Source organism: Mus caroli, unplaced genomic scaffold (genome assembly GCF_978045245.1).
Source record: "Mus caroli unplaced genomic scaffold, Mus_caroli_1 scaffold_1, whole genome shotgun sequence".
NCBI lineage: Eukaryota > Metazoa > Chordata > Mammalia > Rodentia > Muridae > Mus > Mus caroli.
Window position 1 is genome coordinate 78197921 of NW_028227256.1, and position 27361 is coordinate 78225281.

General features: G+C 37.8%; 1 protein-coding gene across 6 annotated transcripts in view; it reads left to right on the forward strand.

Moving 5' to 3' along the window:
* Nyap2 (neuronal tyrosine-phosphorylated phosphoinositide-3-kinase adaptor 2) overlaps positions 1-27361 on the forward strand; it is a 305966-nt gene that overhangs the window by 63587 nt on the left and 215018 nt on the right. The window contains exon 1 of one of the 6 annotated variants that reach the window (XM_085838718.1): positions 19360-19499. The exons of 4 other annotated variants lie outside the window; for them this stretch is intronic. Coding sequence is in view for 1 of the 2 variants with exons in the window: in XM_085838705.1 (XP_085694831.1) it covers positions 19408-19499 (92 nt within the window). In the remaining variant the exon portion in view is untranslated. Of the gene's footprint in view, positions 1-19359; positions 19500-27361 lie in introns of those variants that run through there. One more of the 6 variants, XM_085838705.1, reaches the window with a different exon arrangement.

Here is a 27361-nt window from a genome sequence, read left to right on the forward strand (position 1 = left end):
AGTATATATGTACATCGCAAAGCAATGTGTTTTAATCTTGAATTAAGAGTTTGTCATTTCCTGCTTAAGTTTTTGTGGAGTGTGAACACAGTTTTGGGAAAGTGACTGTAATTGGAAAGAGCTAACAGTGTGAGTAGGTATAGAGGTTTAGGATGGTGTTGTCTCTTATCCATCTCCCTTTGGGTACGAAATGGATCCTAATATGTCAAATAATTGAATATATATGCTGTCTGTCACTTATACTAGCTTTCAAAACATTCCAAGATGTTACAAATTGCCTTTACAGACACTCTTAATTTCATCAAGTAGCAACTACATAATCAATTTGATATATTGTCGGTCACAAAGTACTCTAGCACTTTCAGTAGGTTATGGTTTTAATTAATGATTTAATTCTATTTTTAAAAGTTCTTAAAGATATCTATCAGCTTTCTAATTCTTAAATTCCATTTCATTGAAATGCTTTTCCAAAAAAGTCATGCTTGGTTATATGTTTATAATTTGTTTTATTCTAAGGAGGGAGCAAAATCTTCTATAAGCCTCGACATAGTCCCTGTACCCATTGAGGTAAGTATAGCATGCTTGGTTCTCTGGCTGCTCCACTGGAAGATTCTATGTGGGCATGCTTAATTTGGCTTTCTTATTTTCTTTCTGGAGTAAGACAGCCAGGAGGAAAAGCTGTTCTCCTGTGCTGCATCACCTCTTTGGAATCTGAAGTTGTCATTTAAGGAATGAAGCAGGAACAGGTAGCTTCTGTGTTGTGGATGTCCTATGCATGTTGATGTCCTATTCTGGTAATTCAAACAGTGATTGCTTTATCCACAAATTAGACAAGTGGATCAGTGCTCACTTACAGAGATGCACGGTGGAGGCTGCTCACATATCCACTGTCTGCTTTCCACAAGTAGATCATTCTGCATAAAGCTAAATAGTGGCTTCTCCGGAAACAAACGCCACATACAGTTAACCATTTTTCTATGTGTGGAAGTCTCTTTGTTGGACTGTGGTAGTTTCTGACCCATAAAATCCTATACTGAAAATCTCCAGGACCTTGGGAACACATTGTAATGTCTTCCTATAATTATGTAGCAGCATATATAATAAATGTTAACTTTACTATTGTGCACTTTAATTCACAAATATATTTTCTCATTGTTCCATTAGTCTTTTTTTTTTTTTCAAGACAGAGTTTCTTTGTGTAGCCCCGGCTGTCCTAGAACTCACTTTTTGGGCCAGGCTGGCCTCAAACTCAGAAATCCGCCTGCCTCTGCCTCCCGAGTGCTGGGATTAAAGGCATGCACCACCACGCCTGGCTGTTCCATTAGTCTTTAAGTGGTCTTTGAACATTGCACAAAAAATGAGAAACACTATATAAAAAGAATGAATTCCTAGATGTGGTGAGAGCAAATCAGTGGAGAAGAAGCAGTTCTGGGAATAAGCTTTGAAATGTAGAAGGCTCCTTGAAAAGGAATGAGCATTTGGGATAGCATTGGAAATGTAATTGAAGAAAATACATAATAAAAAAAAATATAAAAAAAAGAAAAAGTAAAAGGGAATGTTTCCTGTAGGCGCACATGTCTGGAGACTTGAGATCCAGCTGGAAAAGCTGTTTTGGAAAATTTAGAAGTGTGGGTCTTACTGAAAAAAAAATATGTCACTGGGGTCAGAACATTGAAGTTTTAAAGCCTCATGCCATAGCCAGTGTACTCTCTGCTTTGGACTTGAGGTATATGATGTGGGCTCACCATACCATGCTCTAACCACCCCCTCTGCTGTTTCCCCATGGTGAGCTCTGATTCCTCTGGAAGCAAAGGAACAGGTCAACCCTTCCTTTGGTCACAGTGTTTAATCAAGCAACAGAAACCTAACTATTACAAAGGCTGAGTGAATGAGATGGCAAGTAGCTTTTGCTATGTTTGGAAGATGGAAGTTCTTGCCACCTTTACTGGTTATTCTTGGTCCCAAATATCTAGGTCTTGCTTTCTTATTGTAGCTTCTATTATATTTTTATTTTGAGGAGCACCAGGGGAAAGTTACAAATTCAAGGATTCTTCTACCTATAAAGTTCATTCTCCACAATTCTAGCACTGCAGAGTCTATAATGATAAAATCAATGAACCATTGTCTTTCTTAAGAAAAGAAATTAATGTTAAGTAGAGTTATTAATGTTTTAGTAAGCTTTGGATAATCACTGATAGTATCAATTATTCTATACTTAAACATTTTCCTTTTTTTATTTCTCATTTTTATTGAAAATATTTTAGACAATATATTCTAGCCATACTTCTTCTTTCTCCAACTTCTCATTAAAAAAGTTCAAGTTTGGTGTTATTGTTAACTCAGAAGCTAAGAAGAGTCAATGATTTACATACTTTTGTGTGTATATTTCTATAGATGTTTCAAAGTAAATCCATATGAAAGCAATTAATAATAAAGTTAGGGAGAAACTGTTTACAGATTTAAGTCATAAGAAGCTTAAAATTTAAATTTACAAAATAAATTAATTCATCTTTTCAGCTTTACCCTTTTGTTGTGTGTTGTTTTCCACCTTCCCCCTTGCTTCCACCATCATCCCAACAACTTCTTCCATTTTTCTTTTGTGTCTTGATAAATGTTATATATGTTCTGATGACATATACTGACCCAGACTTGAAGACTCCAGCATCCGATTTTAGTATCTAAATAAATGCTTCAGTAACAGATCATGCTGTGTATGGGTCAAAGGAGATGCATTTATGTCATCCATTTTCCTGATCTCATTAGGTCAAGGTTTTCTATGCCAGGTCTAAAGAAATGTGATTCCCATAAGCCATGATAAAATTCCTGAATTGGCAAATATAAATGACCAGAATTGAAGTGTAATCAGAATACCAGACAGTGGATGGATTGTCAGTACTTTTGAATTCAGTTAGATCAGAGTCTCATTTAGAAATTCCTCTAATCAATTCGGTTAATGCCTATGCATGTGTATATATGTGTATATATACGTATATATATACATATATATGTGTGTGTATAAGTATATATGTATATATATATATATATGTATATGTATGTATATATTTTTCAGGAGCATTTGATATATAGTTTAAGTATATTTAAATATTCTTAGTTTGCTTCATCAGCCCCATCTTAATAATTGATATATTATTAGGAGATTATAATTGTCTGGTTGCTATTGATTATGATCTGTAGCAAGAGATCCCAACTCAAACAAACCATTAGCAGTGAGCATTTAACAAGCATGATGAGGTGGGTCATGGGAGAAATGTGTAGGTATAAAGAGGTAAAGGAGAGGAGGCTGCTTTAGCTGAGTCTGTTGCCTGACTTCTGCTCACCGTATGTTAGTCAAATTTCCACTCTGTGACCAAATATTAGAGAAAACCCACTTAAAGTTAGAAACATCTTTTAGTACACAGTTTTAGAGGTCAGCTAGCTCCACTGCTTGGATCCTGTATAGTGTAGAGCATCATAGCAGTAGAAACATGTGCTAAAGAAAACTGGTTGCCTCATGGAGCAAGGATGCAGAGTTAGGGAAAGGGGAGCAAGAAAAGAGATGATAGGGTAAGATGTCCCCTTCAAATGGTGTCCTCAGTGGCACACTTCCTTCAAGTATGACCCAACTCTATAAACTCATCAAAGAAATGACACACTGTAAGGTGACCACTGAAGCTAATCACACATCTTAATAGTATCTGTACCTTCGAACCTTTAACACATGAGCTTTTGTAGACATTCTGGCTTTATTTGTTTGTTCCTTTGTTTGTTTGTTTTTTAATGTTCAAGTGTGTATGTGTTACCTATGTACATCATGTGTGATTATATGGACACAGATACTTGTATGTGCTTATATAGACACAGAGGTCAGAAATTGATGGTAGGTATCTTTCTCTGTCACTCTTCATCTTATTTTATGGGATAGGCTCTCTCACTGAACTTTTAGCTTGTTGGTTAGACTTGTTGGCAGACGAACAAAATCATGCTCACTATCATTGCTGAAATTTGGGATTATTTTTTTCAGTAGACTATTTAGTGGCACAGAAATTGTAGAAGTAATTCTGTCAAACTAAATAGGTTATCCATCAATCAATCATGATTTTTACACATTTGTAATGTTGACATATTTCTGATGAGCACTTTAACTATGAATCATTTGGTCTATTATTAAGGGATGTTTCTTTTTTAAAAATCACCTTTAACTTTGTCTATAGCAGTGAAGTGGCCCCTGTGAATGTGCAGCTACCTTGCCACCAAGGCTGAGCTGATTTTCTAATTTTCTTGTCAGCCTGTGTTAATCTATGCTATTTGAGCAAATTGTGTTCTGTGGATGAGATCTCTTCAGTCAAATCACTTGGAGGCTTTGCTTACACAGAATCTCATTCTTTCTCAGAAATCCTTTATTGAGAGCTTTTCCAGTATACTCAGAAAGCACTCAGATGAAAAAAGACCAGGAGGCAATAGCTGGTGAATTACAAAAGTTTGTCTTGTTGTGAACTGTGAGCAGGACACACTTCATAAAAGCTGAGGATGTTGTTTGTGGGGAGCAGCAACTGACTCTACCCTAGGGACTCTGAAAATGAGAAACATCGGGTCCCCTGAGCACGAATATAACTGGTACTCAACAAAGAGGATGCTGTCCATTGTCTCAGATATTGGAGTACTTGGTCTGTTCCACAGTCTATTTGGGAAGGATCAGAAGGCATAGCCTTTGTAAAGAAAGTATGTCCGTGAGATAGACTTTGAGATTTCTGAAGAATCTTCCTATTCCCCAGGCACATGCTCTCTCTCTTTCTCACCCCCCCTCTGTCTCTGTCTCTGTCTCAACCTGTCTCTGTCTCTTGCTCTCTTCCACGCACCCCCCCCTCCTACTTACATATTAAGATGAAAACTCTCAGCTGTTCCTACCCCTCTGCCCTTGTTCTGCCCTCATGGACTCGAACCCTCTGAAACCATAAACAAAGTTAAATGTAAATGTACTCTTTTATAAGTTGCATTTGTCATGATGTTTTATCACAGCAATAGATAAGTAACTGAGATACTTTAAATGCCCCATCTAGTTGGATTTAGGGCAAAAAGACAGAATGCATTGCTTTCTAAAATGTGGTATAAACAGAACTACTGTGCCTCAATCCTCTTTCATTAAAGATTTGAACTCTTTTATACTATGAATATGAAATGTCCCACATAGGCCCATATGTTTGAACTCCTGTTCATTGGCCCCATCATCTGCCCAACATTACTTCCTTGCCACACCTTCTGCTTATATTGGTCCTAGAGGCACTCCTCATCAACATCTCATTTATCTTCCAAACTCAGCTTTTGAGTGATGTCACAACTTATCATCATCTGCCTTTGGGGATATGCAGAAAGACTGTGAGGGAAATCAAAAAGAAGGAAGAAAACTACCTTTAGATGAGGTTTTTTGAAGGCCAGGGAAGGTAGAATAAATGATAGGGAGTCCTGGTGGTAAGCTTATAGGAAAATAAGACAATTTCAGTTCTTTTGAACAGCAGATGAGCCATGAAGAGGCCTCATCAATATTTAATATTGGCCTCATATCTGGTATGCGTGTAAGGTCCCTCTGTGGTTCCATGTCCTCTGTTTCCTGCCTCGGGGTTTCCAGGCAACCCTGCACACCAAAATAGAAGGATGAAACTGAGTCCAAAAGAGGTGGGGTCTGCAGGATCCCTGTCAGGCTTGGGGGAAGAGTAAATGTGTGTGGGAGGGAGACCTCTGAGGGTTTTAATGAAGCAGCTCTCCTGGATGATCTTATCTTATGTGCACAGCTTTATTCAGGGTGGGCTTGTATGCACACACCTTATTCAAGGTGGGCAAGGGCTATGTATGAATGTATGAATCTTGAAGGGAAGGAAGAAGTACTGAGAATGCCCCATTTGTATGGAGAGACATTCAAGGAATCTCAGGTATTTTGCTGGACATGTTCATATCAAGAAAGATGAAGTTGAACTTGTAGGTTTTCCAAGGACTATGAGACCTTCCACAGGTACAGGATGGGGGAGGGGGGTGTCAGGTTCCCTAGACAACATCAGAGAAGAGGAAGCTCTGTTGATAAAGGGACTCCCCTATTTTGTGCTGAGCTCAGAGGAGCTATCCAGACATGGTGACTTCAACCTTAATTAGCTGGGTTTCCCCACACTCATTATTGTTATGAATGATTCTATATTTACCATTGTTGGGTCCTTTGAATTAGGAATAAGGTAAATATTTATGAATGTGGAGTCTCTGGTTCTGTGTTAGATTAAACTGTATGCTGCTTTTTGTATGTGATTCTGACAGGAGCAGTGTGAGAGACTACATACAGGTGTCTCTCTGTTTAAAAAGGAAAGAGATGGCCAATGGGAATGCATAGGGAGCTGGAGACCTTGGACTCTATCATGTTTGTTACATGTGCTGGTCTCTGCTGATTACTCACTAAAATGCTATATTTATTTTTTAGGTTATTTTGAGGTTGTATTTATGTGTTTATGAAGAAAATTTGGCATAATATAAGCCTCTTTAAAATGATTGACATCATCATCCATCTTATCATAATCATCGTCATCATCTGTGTGTGTGTGTATGTATGCATAGTGGTTGTATTCATATGTGTGCACTGTTTGGTGCATTATCCAGTATTGCCCTCTACCTCCTTAGATGTGTCAGGATCTTTGGTAGGACCTGGAGATTGCCATTTTCAGCTAAACTGGCTAGCCAGCAACCCCAGAGATTCTCCTCCCTTAAATGAAGGTTATAAATGAATGCACTGTCATGTTCGGATTTCATGTGCCTGATGGGGATCTGAACTCAGTTCCTCTTGCTTTCCTGGACAGCACGTTCCCCACTCAGCCATCTCTTCCACCTCTCCTTTTATTAAAGCATCTTACTATGTGTAGCTAAGACTGGTCTTGACGGAATGTGGATAGTAGTCTAGCTTAGCACTTTCAAACTTCATCCCCTTGCCTCAGCCTCACTAAGTGCTGGAGATTTATCTCTTGGTCAGATTTGGAAATTAATTGATAATTCTTAGTGCTTTCTGGATCTATGTATATTCTAAAATGATGTTCTGTGTCGAGGAGTACATAACTCCAAAAAAAAAAAGTGTGTCTGATATTCCATGAGTATATTACAAAGGACAAACATCTGAACTCCTCTAATTGTGACTTGTAGATTCACTCTGCTTTTCAACATTCTGACACTTCTGCCCTTTGTTGAACTCCTATAGCATTTCTATATTCTCTAGCATTCATTTCTATATTCTCTAGCATTCACTTATTTTTTATGCACAAATTAGGCTCATTCTTATTCAGAAGACTTTTAAAAGTCACCTACAATGGAAAACACAAATTGTCCATTAGTCTACATTGCAAATAGTGTTCTGGTGGCCTAAGCCTTTTTTTTCCTACCATACAACACTAAACTGAACATCTCTATATATAGCCTTGGTCGTTTCTCTCAAATATACCACTTCCCCAAAACATCATTCCTTTAAACAACTTACCAAAGATTTATGCCTTCTTGACAAATGTGCTTTAATTTCCCTATGTTTTAGAACAGGGGTGTGCAAAGATCTTTATTTTGCTCTTTTGTGTGTTTGGAAGCAGGGGAGGGGGAGTAGCCCGAACACCAGGTGAAAATTCCAGATATTTCATCTTTAAGATTAAGAAAATGAGAATGTTGGCACATACTTAGGGGATAAAGCGACGGCTTGGATAAGGATATTAATAGAGAACAGGAAATATTTGAATTCTCCTATTTCCAGCATCCTTTGTTGTTCTCCAAACCCCAGGTGTGAGTCTTGCTCTGCTCCCCATTGTGAAACTGATTAGGAGTTATGCCAAGTGAGGATGGAGGCAGCAGGAGTTGCTTTTAGGATTTTCCTGTTTAAAATGGTGGTTAGCACTAACAAATATATTTAAATAAAAATACAGAGAGAACTTCAGAAAAATCAACACCTGAAGGAGGAACAATCTATCTAGATAGTATCTCAGTTCTGATTCCTATAGATGTTGTAATCTTTCATACTATGGAGATAATTTTTTTTGGCACAAACAAAACATTGATCTACTTGGCTTGACTTTTATCTCCACAGCCCCCTTTTTGCCTGAAATAACCTTCCACTAATTTTTTAATACCTCTGAAAAGACTGCCAAAGACTCTTCCTTCCTTTCAATCAGATTTTTTTAGTGGGCCAATCAATTAGCAAAGCATTTATTGACTTTCCATTCATGTGGAAATACCATGCTGGGCTCTGCGACTCTGGAATATAAAATAATGCCCTTCGAATCACACACACACACACACACACACACACACACACACACACACACACACACAGAGAGAGAGAGAGAGAGAGAGAGAGAAAGAGACAGAGACAGAGACAGAGACAGAGACAGAGACAGAGAGACAGAGAGAGCTACATTATGTGGAATGTGTTCACTTGTTGAAATTAGGCAATATATTCTTACCGAACTCCTGCTGAATGCTAGATACTCTGACACTATGGCGATGTGAGGATTTAGAAAAGCACTCAGGGTTAATATCCCTAGTGAATCCATCAGAAAGTCAGATAGAGGTGAATTATTAAGGCTAGAGTAGATTTGGTGGAATAATTAGAAAATCTAGTGTGTAGTGCTGTTTTCAGGGTAGAGAGAAGAAAAGAATAAAGGGAAAAAAGAAAGATGCAGCTGGAAGAAGAAAAATATTATTCAAACCACTGCTTTAACTGAAATGGTCCATTTATTCTAGGAGGGGTTGGTGCTCCAAGTACGGTTGCAACTGATTTATACAAAGAACACAAAAGATCAATGAGAAAATGAAAGGTATGTAAAACAAGGCATTGTAGAAGATTTAAAAACAGGATGCAAGTTCAGTTAATCTGATAATATCTTGGAGAACACATCTATTTGGTGAGAGATGACAGAAGAGGAGGAGGAGGAGGAAAGGAGAGGAGAGAAGGAAGAGAAAGAGGAGAAGGAGGGGAAGGAGGAGGAGGAGAAAGAAGAAGAAGGAGGAGGATGAGGAGGAGGAGGAAGAGGTGGAAGAAAAAGAGGAGGAGGAGGGACATGTTAAAATTTGAAGAGGACAGAGAGCAAAACATTCACTTCTAGTGGTCATACTGTTTCCATGAGCTATGAACTTGATCATAGGTTCTATAAATTTGGACTCTATCCTTATTACCTTTTCCTCTGTTGATTCTACTTGCAGAACTTGAAAAAAATGTTGCGAGCAGATAACAGTTAGTAGAGTTATTCTGATGTTTTCACAACAAAATTATTGCAGCTTATTATTTATCAGGTTCTCTGTAACTGGTGACCGTTCATATATCTTCCATTAGACTCACATTGACAGAGTGTAGAGTATGGATGCTTCCTAATGTTGCCTATGGTGTGTGTGTGTGTGTGTGTGTGTGTGTGTGTGTAATGCATGTGGTAAGACACTGATTCTGGATATTACTTTAAAAGTTTAGTCTCCTCTGTTTTCTCCACTTCTGCTCATTGCTCTCTCTCATTATCTCTCTCATTCTCAATCTCTCTCTCTCTCAATCTCTCTCTCTCTCTCTCTCTCTCTCTCTCTCTCTCTCACACACACACACACACACACACACACACACACACACACACACACCACTCAAACACATACAGCTACTCTCTACAGCTACAAATGAAAGTAAATTCTCCTCAGGTCAGGTTGTGCTTTGATGTATTCATTAGAATAATTTGAAGCTCCACATTTTAGAACACAAGTGTGGTCTGGCATACATGGCACAGGCTTGAATTTTCTTGGTCTGGCTAAACTGTTTGACATGCTTGAAGAGTCATGCATTCACCAATTCTTCAACTGTAATAAAAGCATTTCTCCGTGATGGAGGAGTGCATGATACTAGCAGATTCTGCTTTCCCACAGAACGCAGGGTATCACATATCTTGCATCAATACCAATATATTCTATCATATCAGTAGTCTACCCTTTTCTCAGGATGTAGTTAAAGAAAAAACAAACAAACAAAAATAGACCACACATGATGGTATTGGGCAGAATGGACTGTGAATATACCATGTCAAATGTTACACAGACATACATGCAAAATCTCACATAAATCTTTCATGAGGTATTTTTACAGGACAATGCTGGAAGTCATGACAAAGGTAACTGATTTGTATCCCTACCCTTAGAAATTTTCTCACTGTTAAAGCTAAAGCTGCACTGAGAGTTGGTTTCTAAGTCATGCGAGAGCATTGGTCTTCAACCTTCTTAATGCCAAGACCCTTTAATGCAGTTTCTCATGCTCTGCTGACCCCAGACCATAAAATTATTTTTGTTGATGCTTCATAACTGTAATTTTGCTACTGTTATGAATCCTAGGTAAATATCTGTGTTTTCCAGCGATCTTAGGTGACTCCTAAGAAAGGGTCATTTGAATTTCTAAAGGAGTCATGGCACACAGGTTGAGGACCACTGTCCTAGTTGGATTTTAAGCATGTCTCTTTTGTTTGTGAAAACTAACAGATAATAGACACGTTATTAAAAATGTCTGCAAGAAACCACATTTGCATTATTGAATATATTGTAAAATGGCTATCCTCAAGTGATTTAACTATTAATTTAAAAGTAAAAAGGAAATTCATGTCCTGATGTGTGCTTGCATTAGAGTATATATGTGTGTGTGTATAATATATACTTATATATACACATGAGTATATGTGTGTGCATAATATATGTGTATTGTGGATACACATATGTGTGTGTATCTGTGTTGCACATGTACACACTTATATGTGTCTGTGTGAAGCAGATTAGCTAGGAATTTTAACTCATGATGTTGGTTGATCTTAATTGTTGGATATTATGATAATTGTAGGTTATGAAAACTGTCAGATTTCTAAAACTATATTTATTAAATGATAGTTGAAAAATAATATTGTCTATTAGGCTATTTTATCTTCTCTATACAAGAGAACACTAAGGTTCCACTGTGCTTAACATCTGTATTAAGTCATTTAGCTTACTCTAATCTGTGAAGAAAAACAGTAAACTGGGCACATGTTAAGATATGAGTGGAACTGACTCTCTCCAATCACCTGAACAGTTGCATTGACTGGACAAGTATTTGCAGTGCACTCTCAGATGACCCATGTGAAACCTACTGCCTTACTTTGCTTAAAGAAGTGGCTAGATGCATCAAAATTCAACTGTCCCTAGAAACATTAGTCTATTTTCAAATGCAGTCCAGTACTGATACTTTAATTACAGCCTGAATTAACTTATCAAGAAGTTTAAAATCTGACTTTCTAATTTCCTAAAGTGTTAATATCGAAATAGAAATTATATGTTTTTAAGTTTAAATTCTAGGTTACCATTTTTTGTAACTTCTCTGGAAATGAATAAATGAGAAATAGTTATTCTTGCTGGTAATAGGTAAATATAATATTAACTTCCTTTTTTCCAAAAATATTATTTTGGTCACTTTTCTGAATGTACTTGTGAATGAGAGTCTACACAACTAGAGGCATTCAACATCGTTGGTGTGATGCTTAAACTCCAAGTAGACCAATAGACTACTTTCTAAAAGGACCCTTTAGTGACTTTAAAAAATAACATTATCTTTGCTTATGCTATTCATGTTTATGGTAAGCACTTTTGAAAGAAGAGGAAATTGTACCCAAAGCATAGAAAAAGGTAGATATAAATTATACAATCAAATATTTTCATGATATACAATTGATACTATTTCACTGAGGACAATAAGCTTATCCAAATTGGCAGTGCTTGGGAATTATTTTCATAGTCTTAGTCCCATACTGTAGCTGAACAACATTCACAGTACAGTGAGCCAATGCGGCTCCTTCTCCCTAAGGACAGCAGCTCTTCTTTGTTCTACCGCCCTTCTGTGATACTTGAAATTCTCTGTGTAATGTTAGTTAGCAACAATGCTGATTTTGAAAACATAAACAACAACAAAGAAAAACGAAGCCTACTTTTATTTAGTTGTTGTGAGTGGAAATTACAAATGGTACAATGAAAGGATTACTCTGTGCAACATGCTCTGCAAAGGGAGACTATTGATGTCGTCATCTCCCTGTGTATAGTATTCTCACCATTTTAGATTAAGAAACCACTTAGTCTCTTACGTGTGAAATTTGTTGGTTAAAGTAATAAGTCACATATACAGCTTTAATGAACTTTTTCTGATATTATCAGGCGATTTTACTGTTGACCAGACAGAAGTACAGTATTACCAGTATTTTGCATTAAATTTCTATGTCATACTAAATGTTTGGGACTTCTTTCCTTTTTTTTCCCCCAATTCTAAACTGGCTTCTCTTTGAGAAATGGCAAGGCACCTGCCTGCATTCAAGCTAGCTTTGTGTTTAGAATATTTCTCTGTGGTAATGATTCTGGAGCACACAACAGCTTATATGAAAGAAGTTTTTCATATTTCAGTTAAACAAACAGAAGCCAGAACAACCAGAGCCAGAGAAGCTAGGTGACTCTTCAATAACCATGTGAAGCCAGCCAGAACCCATTTACACAATGGTTCAGAGTTTGATGATGCTAAAAAATATCAGGATAGTTTCAAAGGAAATTCAGTAAAAACTAAAAGGAACAATATTGTCCCTCAAAGCAAGTTAGCTTTGTAGGTACCTGAAAACCACTCTATGAAGAGGTTATGTGGGGTTTCTGTTTGTTGTAAGGACATTCATTCTATTTGTAATTGCTCCAACCCATATTGTTCTGAAAAGTATATGACAGAAACTGATAAGATATCTGTTTTAACACATAAATATATGAGTTAAACTCTCTCTCTCTCTCCCTGTCTCTCTGTCTCTCTCTCTGTCTCTCTCTCTCTGTCTCTCTCTCTCTGTCTCTCTCTCTGTCTCTGTCTCTCTCTCTCTCTCTCTCTCTCTCTCTCTCTCTCTATATATATATATATATATATACATATATATATATATATATATATATACATATGAATATCAGCGTGTGTGTGTGTGGCAGCACAGTTAGAACACATGTGTGTTATCAATTTCTCCATCACTTTCCTGAATCCAGACATTCATTAAAAACAATAAACTACAAAACACCCATGGAAGGAGTTACAGAGACAAAATTTGGAGCTGTGATGAAAGGATAGACCATCTAGTGATTGCCATATGCAGGGATCCATCCCATAATCAGCTTCCAAACACTGACACCATTGCATACACTAGCAAGATTTTGCTGAAAGGACCCAGATATAGCTGTCTCTTGTGAGACTATGCTGGGGCCTAGCAAACACAGAAGTGGATGATCACAGTCAGCTATTGGATGGATCACAGGGCCCCCAATAGAGGAGCTAGAGAAATTACCCAAGGAGCTAAAGGGAACTGCAACCCAATAGGTGGAACAACAATATGAACTAACCAGTACCCCAGAGTTCTAGTCTCTAGCTGCATATGTATCAAAAGATGGCCTAGTCGGCCATCACTGCAAAGAGAGGCCCATTGGACTTGCAAACTTTATATGCCCCAGTACAGGGGAACCCCAGGGCCAAAAAGGAGGAGTGGGTGGATAGGGGATTGGGGGGGTGGGTATGGCGGACTTTTGGGATAGCATTGAAAATGTAAACGAGGAAAATACCTAATAAAAAATAAATTAAAAAAAAGAAAATATCTAATAAAATAAACAAATAAATAAATAGATAAATAAACAATAAACTAAGCTTTAGTTTGTTAATATCTATGGGTTACCATGGCAAATCAAAACTATAAAAGTTGATTTCAAAGAACTATTAGTCACTGAACATGGGGCAGAAATGCAGCCTATACACCATTGCATAGCATGATAACAGGCAAATAAAATCAGCCTAAAAGACTTTGAAATTCAAGAAATACTGAAATAACTACAATAATCAAAGAGGGTTTTTTATATAATGATTTTCCTAGATTTATCAAGTTATGACTTTAGATAGCATTGTTTTTAAAAAGCTAGCTGTGTTTGACAAAGGCACCTGCCTGCATTCAAGCTAGCTTTGTGTTTAGAATATTTCTCTGTGGTAATGATTCTGGAGCACACAACAGCTTATATGAAAGAAGTGTACGGAAAATTTGAGAGCCTTTGTTAGCCTACTTGGACTATCTGTTATTCACTATTGCCTATGTTTTCAGAAAAATAAGGAATGAGGCAAAATAAACATTGTACAATACATGTAATGTAACATGGAACACAAGTCTCATTTTGCATGCATAAGATGTACATTTTGTATATGTTCAGTGTTTCTAAAACTTCAACATGTAAGCAACTGTCTTAAGTACCTTGTTAAAGTGCAGATTTTCACTTAGTAGGCTTGAACGTCAATATTCCTAACAAGTTCTTAGATATTGTTGGCACATACATCAAACATGGTATTAGAAATAGCTTGACTAGTTTCCTTAGAGGCTAACCATTTAAGACTTTCTATCTGTCTATCATCTTACTAACAAAAAATATTAATTTGAGGTCCAAATTCTATATAAAAAGACTGGTGTAGGGTCAGCAAAATGGCTCATCAAGTAATGGCTTGATGACCTGATTTCAATCCCTGGGCACTGCATTGTAGAAGGAAAGAAACAATTTTTACACATCATCCTCTGATAACCACATATCCATACATGTACAATAGCATGTACAGACACAATACACTCCTCCAATACATGCCATCATCCTTTGACATGCACATATCCATACATGTACACTACCATGCATACGCACATATTAAATACATACATACACACATATTCACACATATATACATAACAAAATTTAATGAAAAAAAATAAGCCAATTTTGACAGCTTCTTTACTTCTTCTTATTCTCAGCTCTGGAGAAAGAGAGACAGGTGAACACTCCAGCTTAGTGACCAGGTAAACTAACCTAATTGGCAAATTGGCAAATTTTAGGTTTCTATAATTTACTCTCAGTAATGCCCAAGATTAAACTCTGACTTCCGAATCTATATGTACCCATACACACACACACACACACACAAGTATGTATATATAATGGAAATTTTATTAATCCTGTTTTTTTTCTCAACATTAAGTGATTCAAAGACACAGCTGCTGATGGTACATTTACTAATGGGATAGTATAATGGTTCAGTTTATGAATCTGTCATGCTAGAGAAAAACAATACACACTACACTTGTGTGTGTCTGAATATTTGACCACAGACATATTTATTAGAAAAAAAGTTCCAGCTTAGAGTCTGAAAATGGACTGTTTATTTCTATGTCATTGTTCATATTGTTTTTATTCTTAGTAGTATGACCTTAAACTCTCAAAATTTGGAAAGAAATCTAAATTTTGTAAATACAGATTTCCTGGTGTAGTAAGAGCAGTACTTGGGAGGCTGAGGTAGAGTTAATTCAAGTGCAAGGCCAACTTGAGTTACATTCAGAGCTAGCTTGGGGAACTTAGTGAAACCTTATCTAAAGAGAAACATTAGAAATCAAGAAGAATGAAGACCAAAGTGTGGACACTGTGCACCTTCTTAGAATTGGGAACAAAACACCCAGGGAAGGAGTTACAGAGACAAAGTTCGTAGCTGTGATGAAAGGATGGACCATTTAGAGACTGCCGTATCCAGGGATCCATCCCATAATCAGCTTCTAAACGCTGACACCACTGCATACACTAGCAAGATTTTGCTGAAAGGACCCAAATATAGCTGTCTCTTGTGAGACGATGCCGGGGCCTAGCAAACACAGGAGTGGATGTTCACAGTCAGCTATTGGATGTATCACAGGGCTCCCAATGGAGAAGCTAGAAGTACCCAAGGAGCTAAAGGGATCTGCAACCCTATTGTTGGAACAACATGATGTACTAACCAGAACCCCGGAGCTCTTGTCTCTAGCTGCATATGTATCGAAAGATGGCCTAGTCGGCCATCACTGGAAAGAGAGGCCCATTGGACTTGCAAACTTTATATGCCCCAATATAGGGGAATGCCAGGGCCAAAAGAATGGGAATGGGTGGGTAAGGAAGTGGGGGGCGCTATGGGGGACTTTTGGGATAGCATTGGAAATGTAACTGAGGAAAATATGAAATAAAAATATTAAAAATCAAAAAAAAAAAAGAAAAAGAAATCACTGGTAACATAGATGATGGGTAGAATAATTTGCCTGAGTTCAATTCTAGAGCTGGAGGAGGAGTGGGAAGGGGAAGTGGAGAGGGGAAAGGAGGAAGAAGAATATGACGAGAATGAGGAGGAGAGGAGGAGGGTTTTTTGCTTATTTTTGTTTTTAATGTATAAGACCTGAAAGCTACTTATAGGAATATGGAATTGGAGTCATTAAAGAGAAGCATTGGCGATCCTATTAGAAGGAAGAAGAAGAAGAAGAAGAAGAAGAAGAAGAAGAAGAAGAAGAAGAAGAAGAAGAAGAAGAAGAAGAAGAAGAAGAAGAAGAGGAGGAGGAGGAGGAGGAGGAGGAGGAGGAGGAGGAGGAGGAGGAGGAGGAGGAGGAGGAGGAGGAGGAGGAGGAGGAGGAGGAAGGGAGGAGGAGGATCCTAGATCAAGCATTGGCATGTGGATATGCTTTAAGTTTTCAGTAGCAGATGTGAAAAAGAGTCAAAGGAAAGAAATACATTTATAAACAATTCAAAGAATGTCCAACCAAGAGAAGTGTTTAGGGAGGGGAAGGAATAGCAAATGGCAGAATTTCTCCTTACCCTTCAGCCAGTTAAACAACTCCATTCTCATCAAATCCTTCCCTTTGAATTCAAAATAATTTGCATGGCAATTTCCTATTCTTGTAAATGGTGGTCAGTTGTTCCCCATTTAACATACATGTTGTCCTAAATTAACAGAAATCATCAATATATCAGAAATACACCAATATGATCTAGCAATTTAGTAAATAATTTAGTGGAAAATGTCCAGACAGTTTGAACTACCCTAAGTAACCCACTGGGAGAGTTAAAAGGGACTGTTTCTTTATGCTTATCAATAGTTTCTTAATTAAACAGTATAGTTTGCCAAAGGATCAACTTCCTGCTGGTACTCATAGTCCAGCCAGAATAATAACTTATAATAGCTTTGTTGAATCTTTTCCAAAACACTCTGGAAATGCCTAGAATTTCAAAGTACTATGGTTTTTTGTTTCTTTCTTCTTCTTAATTTACTATCAATTACCCAAATGCATTTGCTTGTGCAACCACCTTAAATGTCACACAGTGTGACCAGTGTTTCCCTAAGGACACCTTTCAGAGTATCGAGAGGTCAAGTTAAGTTGTTAATGTATGGAAGTATCTCATTTACTCTCAGAATGAATAATTTCACCCAAATTTGTCCATTGTGGTTTCCTTACCCCAGCCGTGTTTTGTATAAAAGAATGTTCCTAATGCAAATATCATTCCATTTCCATATTCCTCCTTCAATTTCCAACCAATCCCAGAGGGAAATATATATTAATAAATTCTAATTCTTTAACTTGTCTACTGATGAGTCTTGGATTTCAAGCATGTAACCTTGATAAAAGTTAAAGCGAAGTATGCATTACTTTCTACCAAAATCTAAACTGCTCTAAAATGGTGAATTCTTAATTGAGACCATTGTTTCAGATAATCTGAGATATACTTAATTTTAGACAATAACTATATAAGATTTACAATCCTGCTAATTTCATATATAGATTAAATATTATTTAGAGTAGTTAAGGAAAAGAGCAGGGATGGCCAAGTGCATGTTTTAGAAATCAAACACACACACACACACACACACACACAGTCTTTTTCTCTCTGATTTATAAATCTTCATCATAAAAACTGGATCTGGAAGTAGTTTTACTATAACATGGAATGCCAGGCATGGAGAGGATGGAGGAAGAAAGTTCTGGGAGAGACAGCTGGAATTGAGGAGCATTTCAGGGGTTAAGTAGAAACCTAATACGATGGAAACACACAGGAATCTACAAGGACAAAGCTAGCTAAGACTTCTAGTAATGAAATACAGTGCCTGAACAGGCCATCTCCTGTAACCAGGCAAGACATGCAGTGGAGGAATTGTGACACAACCTAGCCACAAAACCTTCCCCTAAAATTTGTCCTGTGTACAGAATGTGCTGGGGGAAAGGTGGCACAGAAATCGTAAAAGAAACCTGTCTCTCTGTCTCTGTCTCTGTCTCTGTCTCTGTCTCTGTCTCTCTCTCTCCTTTCCTCCTTCTCTCCCTCCCCCGCCCCTTGACAGGAATTTATTCAGATAATTCTTTTATTTTCTAGTGTAGTCAACTTTTCCCAAGTGCTAGATTTAAGAATGAGAAGTTAAATCCAGAGCCTTTGAACTATGTGATTTCATCCATAAAAGGAGAGATATTATAATAGCAAATAAAGACAAACAAACATACTCATAGACACATGCAGACCACAGACACACAACATATATATATATATATATATATATATATATATATATATATATATATACATAACATGTCTACACAAAAATACACACATGAAGACACAGATACACACAGATGCATGAAAATACACACCCTACACAAACATCTAGTGACAACTGTGAACACTGGTGAAAACCAATAATTAGTAATCATATAAAAGACTGTAATGTGAATAAAATTACAAAGCAGAAAGATACAGAAGGCCTCTTCCCTACACAAAAAAGAAACCATGAGAACTCTCATTTCCTCGTATTTTGTGGCTTTAAAGTGAGATTCTGAAAGTTCCTTATGAAATTGATTTAAAACCCTTTAGGCCTCCATACCTGAAATGTAATAGTAAAGGATCCATTGAGCAGAACGTTTGTCTGTCAGTCTGTCATTTGTTTTTCATTATAAAATTTCAAATGTTTGATTTACCATCCTTATGCTTTATATTCATGAATGTCTGGGATGGCTGCTGGAGTCAGGAAAGGGTTAAATGTAGGTTGCCTCAAGGTAGAGTGGTAGTCTTTCTTGTCTCAACTGCTTCTGTGTCCTTCTGTAGATTTTCCTTGTCTTACCTTGCTAGAGAAGTTTATATGCCTCACATCAATAAGATACTGTTTGGTATCTTTAATATTAAATGTATTTAACCAGGGCTTTAGTATCCCAGAGACTGTTGAAGAGGAAACCATAGCCACAAACAATGCATAAAGTCATCATTTCAATGGGGAGGTTATGTTGAGATCCTACAATAGATTATTCTTTCTTTACTTAAATGCAACAGGAAATCAACCCTTCCCGAATGTTATTTTATGTTCTTGCTGCTTAGCTGCCTGATGTCTCCATTGCCATCTCTTTCTCCCCATCTAGGATCATCAAATTCCCTCCTCTAGGTATCCTAGCTGCATTCCCTAGGGAGCTTTGTCCCCAGCCAGCCCTACCCTGAGCAAATGACTTAGGTAAACAAGTGTGCAGTCTTGCTGAAAATGGGAAAAGCAAGAGATTAAAAGAAATGGAGAAAATGCTCCATAGCAGAAGAGTGAAGCCCGAGGACCCACTAGTTCAGGGATTCTGTGGACTGTTCAGGACCTCTTCTGACAGCGGGTAAATACTTTATCCCTTTTCAAGGAGAGAACATGTTCTGTTTTTCTAGTATGTATGTTGCCATAGTCTACCTTTGAGGTTTTGTACATTATTCATTTATATGCAGACAATGAATAATACCAAATTCATACATAACAAATGTTTAAAAACCAATTAAAAGCACTGTTCTACAGTGAAGGGCACTATATTGTATATATGAAATCTAGCCAAGATGATAGTTTTATGTGAGATGTATTTATCACAAATGTAAGTATAATAAATGATAATCCAGAGACTTGGGGAAGGGTCATAGATAGATTCCAAGAATAAATTCACTGCCATCTGAGTCTCAGTTCATTGAATTATATATGTGTTCAGCTTTTTGTAAGTCAAATTAGATAAAAAAAAAACAGTTGGGAAATTAATCAACTATAATGCCCAGTCCCTACCCTAGTTTGCAAAGAGACATCAAGGTGGGAAAATTGCAACTTCTTGCCCATCTCCAGGGCTGTTGATGAAATGCCATATGCTCATTAAAAGTAGCAGCCAAAGTGTCTCTGTTTTTAATTATTTATACTTGTGCCTAAAGTATTATATACTCTTACAAAGCATATAGAGCCAATACATACAAACATATACATACATACATATTAGGTATATAATAAACACAATGTAAATGAATAGTGTTAGAAATACACCAAACAGAAAACTCCCACTAAATCAATACTTAATTTACTTTTCAAAATACTAGCTAATTTTTAGTGGCACACAGATAATTTAAATAAATTCGATTATATTTAACTTCCCAGAATAAGATAATAAGTATTTTGATGAAATCATTTGTGATATGGAACAATGTTTTGTTCTGTCTCAAAATTTTAGGTTCAGAAAGTTGTTTTCTTGAAAAGTGAAATTTTGATATGAGGTTGTACAAAAGATGAAAGTATCTCTTTTCCATAAGGATTGAGAAAAATAAATAAACACAGGCAACTTGATTACAATTTTCCATATAACTATATGACAATTTCTTATTTTTGTAAGAGGCATTCACATGTGTCCAGATGTGTTTTGGGGCTTGTATTTTGCAAGGTGTTGTTTTCCTTGACCACCATAGTAATCAATCTCTTGGCTGTTTATAAAAATGGCTTCTATAACTTGGTACTTCATGTGGAATACACTTATCTGTGAAATGTATTTGTTCCTTACATTTTTATTTTTACTTTCTTAATGCCTGTGTGTGTGTGTGTGTGTGTGTGTGTGTATCTATATATAGACACATTTGTGGCATATGTACACATATAGAGGTTAAAGGAATGCTGGCCGAGTTAATTTTCTCTTTGTACCTTGTGGTTTCTGAGATGGAATTCAGATGGCCAAGCTTAGTGGCAAGCACCTCTACTCACTCAGCCATCTCAGCCCATCCTACTTCTGACAAATTTAAAGAGACAACAATGATTACAAGCTTTTGTCAAACTTAATTGTTTTGTTTTTGCTAGCTTTATCTATAGGATGCATTTTTGAATGCATGGAATACTAGGTTTTCTTCCCAATTCACAAATATCATGAGAAACAGTACTTTGGTAGGAGCACAAGATTCCATCAGTATGTGGTCATCTGGTGCTGGAATCTATGGTTTTTGTATGGCTCATCCTTACTGATTCAGAAACTGCAAAGGGTCATCATTTTCTCTTTTTACCAAATCTTCTGGGTGAGTTTGGTTCTTGGAAACATTATCATCAGTCTCTTTAGACTCATTCTGACAGTTCTGATATCCGTACACCATTTTTTTTGTCAGTGGCTCTTCAAAAAGATTCATAGCTTCTGTTCTGAACTCAAGTTTCTACATACCTTGACCTGACAGCCTTTTTCACTGAGAGATCATCTAAGAAAGAAGTAGGATGAGCAGCCTGGAAGGTTAAGTTGTTCTCAAGCTTGAAGGGAAAAGTATAAGGAGCTTACTTCCTCACAGCTCCTTCTTAGCAGAACAGCATGACCTGCCTCTCAGGGAGACAACTCAAGGACTTTGGGAAAGCAGAAAGGAGATGTTCCCACCATGGCAGCCTGTGCTGGAGACTTCTCAGCAAATACACAGACTGAATTGATAGTTGGGAGTGGAGAATCCTTTGTGTGGTGATGGCTTTGTATATTTCAGAATACTTAGCAGAATATGACCTGTCCGCAGTAGATGTAAGTAGCACCCATTCTGCTTTATAGCACTCTTCAGACTTTATTCCAGGACAAGACAGAGGAAACACCACTGTTCTGAGAGTGAGAAAGAAGCCACCCTTACCCTAGAGTGTCCAGGGGTTTGGAAACCATGGGAGACAGAAGAAGCTACCAGCTGGTATTGATAGGTAGATCTAGCCCATGTAAAGTATGACAATCAAAGACACCCTTAGCCATTGCCTAATGTCTCCTGGTGGTAAGAATTTTCTGTTCTTTGGTTGAGAACTGGCACCTTGGATATTCCTTTCCTTGATTCCCTTCATGCACATCATCTTTTGGGTTAGTGTTTTCTAACATTGATGATGCTAGAGGTGAAGTGGCCCTTACTTTCTGCACCTCATTTTCTCTTAAAACCTAGGGCAATGAGAGGAACCCTAGCTTCTTCAGAAGCTTCATTGCTTTCCATGGACTAGAAATAAGGAGTGAGAAATATTCAGCGATGTCTAGAGGATATTCAGTGCTCTTATCTTGGTAACAGTTCACTTTGGAAAAATAGCCAAGGGTGGGAGTTGTGGCAGTAGATGAGCCGAATAGACAACTGCCAGCTATTTACATTTCTATGGGTGGTAGATGTTGCAAGCTTTGATGCTGCTGAGAGTTCTCTGAAGGTCTATGTGAGCAGAGGATCAACAGTATTTACTGTTAGTCTGGGAGGCACTGTGGCGTTGTGATTATGATATCAGGCAAATATGATCTCTGCTTCCAAATGCCACTGACATTCTCCATGGAGACATTCTCTTCTCATTAAGGACCTTTGAAATAACCTCTGGGTGAGTATCTGTGCACGGCTCATCTAAACTCCTCATCTGATATCAAGGCAATCACAGTTAATTTAAAGCACCCAATTTTGGAAGTAAGGTGGCTGGAGGAGAATCTCTGGTCCCCCATGTCTGCTCTTACTTTCTAAATTCAGCTTGCCATGCTCCCGGGCTTTTGGGTACACTATCTGATATTAACCATATCCATTCCACCATGCAGACCTGCTATCCAGCTGTTTCCTAGATACATAAAAATAATTCTAACACAAGGAGTCTTACTCTTTTTTATTTTCGTTTTTATCTTAAATTTCTTTTTATTGGTTATTTTATTTATTTGCATTTAAAAGGTTATCCCCCTTCTCTGTTTCCCTTCCATAACCCCCTATCCCAACTCCCCTCCCCCTGTTTTTTGAGGGTGCTCCTGTACTCTCCCACTCCTGCCTCCCTGCCCTGGCATTCCCCTACACTGGGGCATTTCTCCTTCACAGGACCAAGGGCCTCTCCTCCCATTGATGCTTAACAAGGCCACTCTCTGGTACAAAAGTGACTAGAGCCATGGGTCCCTCCATGTGTACTTTTTGGTTGGTGGGTTAGTCCTTGGGAGCTCTGGGGGTACTGGTTGGTTGATATGGTTGTTCTTCCTATGGGGTTGAAAACCCCTTCAGCTCCTCCAGTCATTCCGCTAACTCAGGAGCCTTACTCTTTTTTTGTTTTGTTTTATTTTGTTTTGTTTGTTTGTTTCTTTTGTTTTATTTATTTATTTTATTAGATATTTTCTTAATATACATTTCAAATGCTATCCTGAAAGTTCCCTATACCCTCCCCACACCCTGCTTTCCTCCCCACCCACTCCTGCTTCTTGTCCCTGGAATTCTTCTGTACTGGGGCATATAAGCCTTACTCTTTTTTTTTTTTTTTTTCTGTTACGCTATTTTCCATTTCTTTTTTTTTTTATTTTTAATATTTTTATTACATATTTTCCTCAATTACATTTCCAATGCTATCCCAAAAGTCCCCCATAGCGCCCCCCACTTCCCTACCCACCCATTCCCATTCTTTTGGCCCTGGCATTCCCCTATATTGGGGCATATAAAGTTTGCAAGTCCAATGGGCCTCTCTTTCCAATGATGGCCGACTAGGCCATCTTTCGATACATATGCAGCTAGAGACAAGAGCTCCGGAGTTCTGGTTAGTACATCATGTTGTTCCAACAATAGGGTTGCAGATCCCTTTAGCTCCTTGGGTACTTTCTCTAGCTTCTCCATTGGGAGCCCTGTGATACATCCAATAGCTGACTGTGAACATCCACTCCTGTGTTTGCTAGGCCCCGGCATCGTCTCACAAGAGACAGCTATATTTGGGTCCTTTCAGCAAAATCTTGCTAGTGTATTGAATGGTGTCAGCGTTTAGAAGCTGATTATGGGACGGATCCCTGGATACAGCAGTCTCTAAATGGTCCATCCTTTCGTCACAGCTACGAACTTTGTCTCTGTAACTCCTTCCGGGTGTTCTGTTCCCAATTCTAAGGAAGGGCATAGTGTTCACACTTCAGTCTTCATTCTTCTTGAGTTTAATGTGTTTAGGAAACTGTATCTTATATCTTGGGTATCCTAAGTTTTGGGCTAATATCCACTTATCAGTGAGTACATATTGTGTGAGTTCCTTTGTGATTGTGTTACCTCACTCAGGATGATGCCCTCCAGGTCCATCCATTTTCCTAGGAATTTCATTAATTCATTCTTTTTAATAGCTGAGTAGTACTCCATTGTGTAAATGTACCACATTTTCTGTATCCATTCCTCTGTTGAGGGGCATCTGGGTTCTTTCCAGCTTCTGGCTATTATAAATAAGGTTGCTATGAACATAGTGGAGCATGTGTCCTTCTTACCGGTTGGAACATCTTCTGGATAGATGCCCAGGAGTGGTATTGCTGGATCCTCCGGTAGTACTATGTCCAATATTCTAAGGAACCGCCTGGCTGATTTCCAGAGTGGTTGTACAAGCTTGCAATCCCACCAACAATGGAGGAGTGTTCCTCTTTCTCCACATCCTCGCCAGCATCTGCTGTCACCTGAATTTTTGATCTTAGCCATTCTGACTGGTGTGAGGTGGAATCTCAGGGTTGTTTTGATTTGCATTTCCCTGATGATTAAGGATGTTGAACATTTTTTCAGGTGTTTCTCTGCCATTCGGTATTCCTCAGGTGATAATTCTTTGTTCAGTTCTGAGCCCCATTTTTTAATGGGGTTATTTGACTTTCTGGAGTCCACCTTCTTGAGTTCTTTATATATATTGGATATTAGTTCCTTATCTGATTTAGGATAGGTGAAGATCCTTTCCCAATCTGTTGGTGGTTTTTTTGTCTTATTGATGGTGTCTTTAGCCTTGCAGAAGCTTTGTAGTTTCATGAGGTCCCACTTGTCAATTCTCGATCTTACAGCACAAGCCATTACTTTTCTATTCAGGAATTTTTCCCCTGTGCCCATATCTTCAAGGCTTTTCCCCACTTTCTCCTCTATAAGTTTCAGTGTCTCTGGTTTTATGTGAAGTTCCTTGATCCACTTAGACTTGACCTTAGTACAAGGAGATAGGAATGGATCGATTCGCATTCTTCTACATGTTAACAACCAGTTGTGCCAGCACCATTTGTTGAAAATGCTGTCTTTCTTCCACTGGATGTTTTTAGCTCCCTTGTCGAAGATAAAGTAACCATAGGTGTGTGGGTTCATTTCTGGGTCTTCAATTCTATTCCATTGGTCTATTTGTCTGTCACTATACCAGTACCATGCAGTTTTTATCACAATTGCTCTGTAGTAGAGCTTTAGGTCCGGCATGGTGATTCCACCAGAGGTTCTTTTATCCTTGAGAAGAGTTTTTGCTATCCTAGGTTTTTTGTTATTCCAGATGAATTTGCAGATTGCACTTTCTAATTCGTTGAAGAATTGATTTGGAATTTTGATGGGGATTGCATTGAATCTGTAGATTGCTTTTGGCAAGATAGCCATTTTTACAATGTTGATCCTGCCAATCCATGAGCATGGGAGATCTTTCCATCTTCTGAGATCTTCTATAATTTCTTTCTTCAGAGACTTGAAGTTTTTATTATACAGATCTTTCACTTCCTTAGTTAGAGTCACGCCAAGATATTTTATATTATTTGTGACTATTGAGAAGGGTGTTGTTTCCCTAATTTCTTTCTCAGCCTGTTTATTCTTTGTGTAGAGAAAGGCCATTGATTTGTTTGAGTTAATTTTATATCCAGCTACTTCACCGAAGCTGTTTATCAGGCTTAGGAGTTCTCTGGTGGAATTTTTAGGGTCACTTAGATATACTATCATATCATCTGCAAAAAGTGATATTTTGACTTCATCTTTTCCAATTTGTATCCCTTTGATCTCCTTTTGTTGTCGAATTGCTCTGGCTAGGACTTCAAGTACAATGTTGAATAGGTATGGAGAAAGTGGACAGCCTTGTCTAGTCCCTGATTTTAGAGGGATTGCTTCAAGCTTCTGACCATTTACTTTGATGTTGGCTACTGGTTTGCTGTAGATTGCTTTTATCATGTTTAGGTATGGGCCTTGAATTCCTGATCTTTCCAAGACTTTTATCATGAATGGGTGTTGGATCTTGTCAAATGCTTTTTCTGCATCTAACGAGATGACCATGTGGTTTTTGTCTTTGAGTTTGTTTATATACTGGATTACGTTGATGGATTTCCGTATATTGAACCATCCCTGCATCCCTGGGATGAAACCTACTTGGTCAGGATGGATGATTGTTTTGATGTGTTCTTGGATTCGGTTAGCAAGAACTTTATTGAGGATTTTTGCATCAATATTCATAAGGGATATTGGTCTGAAGTTTTCTATCTTTGTTGGGTCTTTTTGTGGTTTAGGTATCAGAGTAATTGTGGCTTCATAGAATGAGTTGGGTAGAGTACCTTCTGTTTCTATTTTGTGGAATAGTTTGTGAAGAACTGGGATTAGATCTTCTTTGAAGGTCTGATAGAACTCTGCACTAAACCCATCTGGTCCTGGGCTTTTTTTAGTTGGGAGACTATTAATGACTGCTTCTATTTCTTTGGGGGATATAGGGCTGTTTAGATCATTAACCTGATCTTGATTCAACTTTGGTACCTGGTATCTGTCTAGGAACTTCTCCATTTCATCCAGGTTCTCCAGTTTTGTTGAGTATAGCCTTTGGTAGAAGGATCTGATGGTGTTTTGGATGTCTTCAGGATCTGTTGTTATGTCTCCTTTTTCATTTCTGATTTTGTTAATTAGGATGCTTTCCCTGTGCCCTCTAGTGAGTCTGGCTAAGGGTTTATCTATCTTGTTGATTTTCTCAAAGAACCAGCTCCTTGATTGGTTGATTCTTTGAATAGTTTTTCTTGTTTCCACTTGGTTGATTTCACCCCTGAGTTTGATTATTTCCTGCCGTCTACTCCTCTTGGGTGAATTTGCTTCCTTTTGTTCTAGTGCTTTTAGGTGTGTTGTCAAGCTGCTAATGTGTGCTCTCTCTAGTTTCCTTTTGGAGGCACTCAGAGCTATGAGTTTTCCTCTTAGAAATGCTTTCATTGCGTCCCATAAGTTTGGGTATGTTGTGGCTTCATTTTCATTGAACTCTAAAAAGTCCTTAATTTCTTTCTTTATTCCTTCCTTGACCAAGGTATCATTGAGAAGAGTGTTGTTCAGTTTCCACGTGAAGGTTGGCTTTCTATTATTTATTTTGTTATTGAAGATCAGCCTTAGTCCATGGTGATCTGATAGGATGCATGGGACAATTTCAATATTTTTATATCTGTTGAGGCCTGCTTTGTGACCAATTATGTGGTCAATTTTGGAGAAGGTACCATGAGGTGCTGAGAAGAAGGTATATCCTTTTGTTTTAGGATAGAAT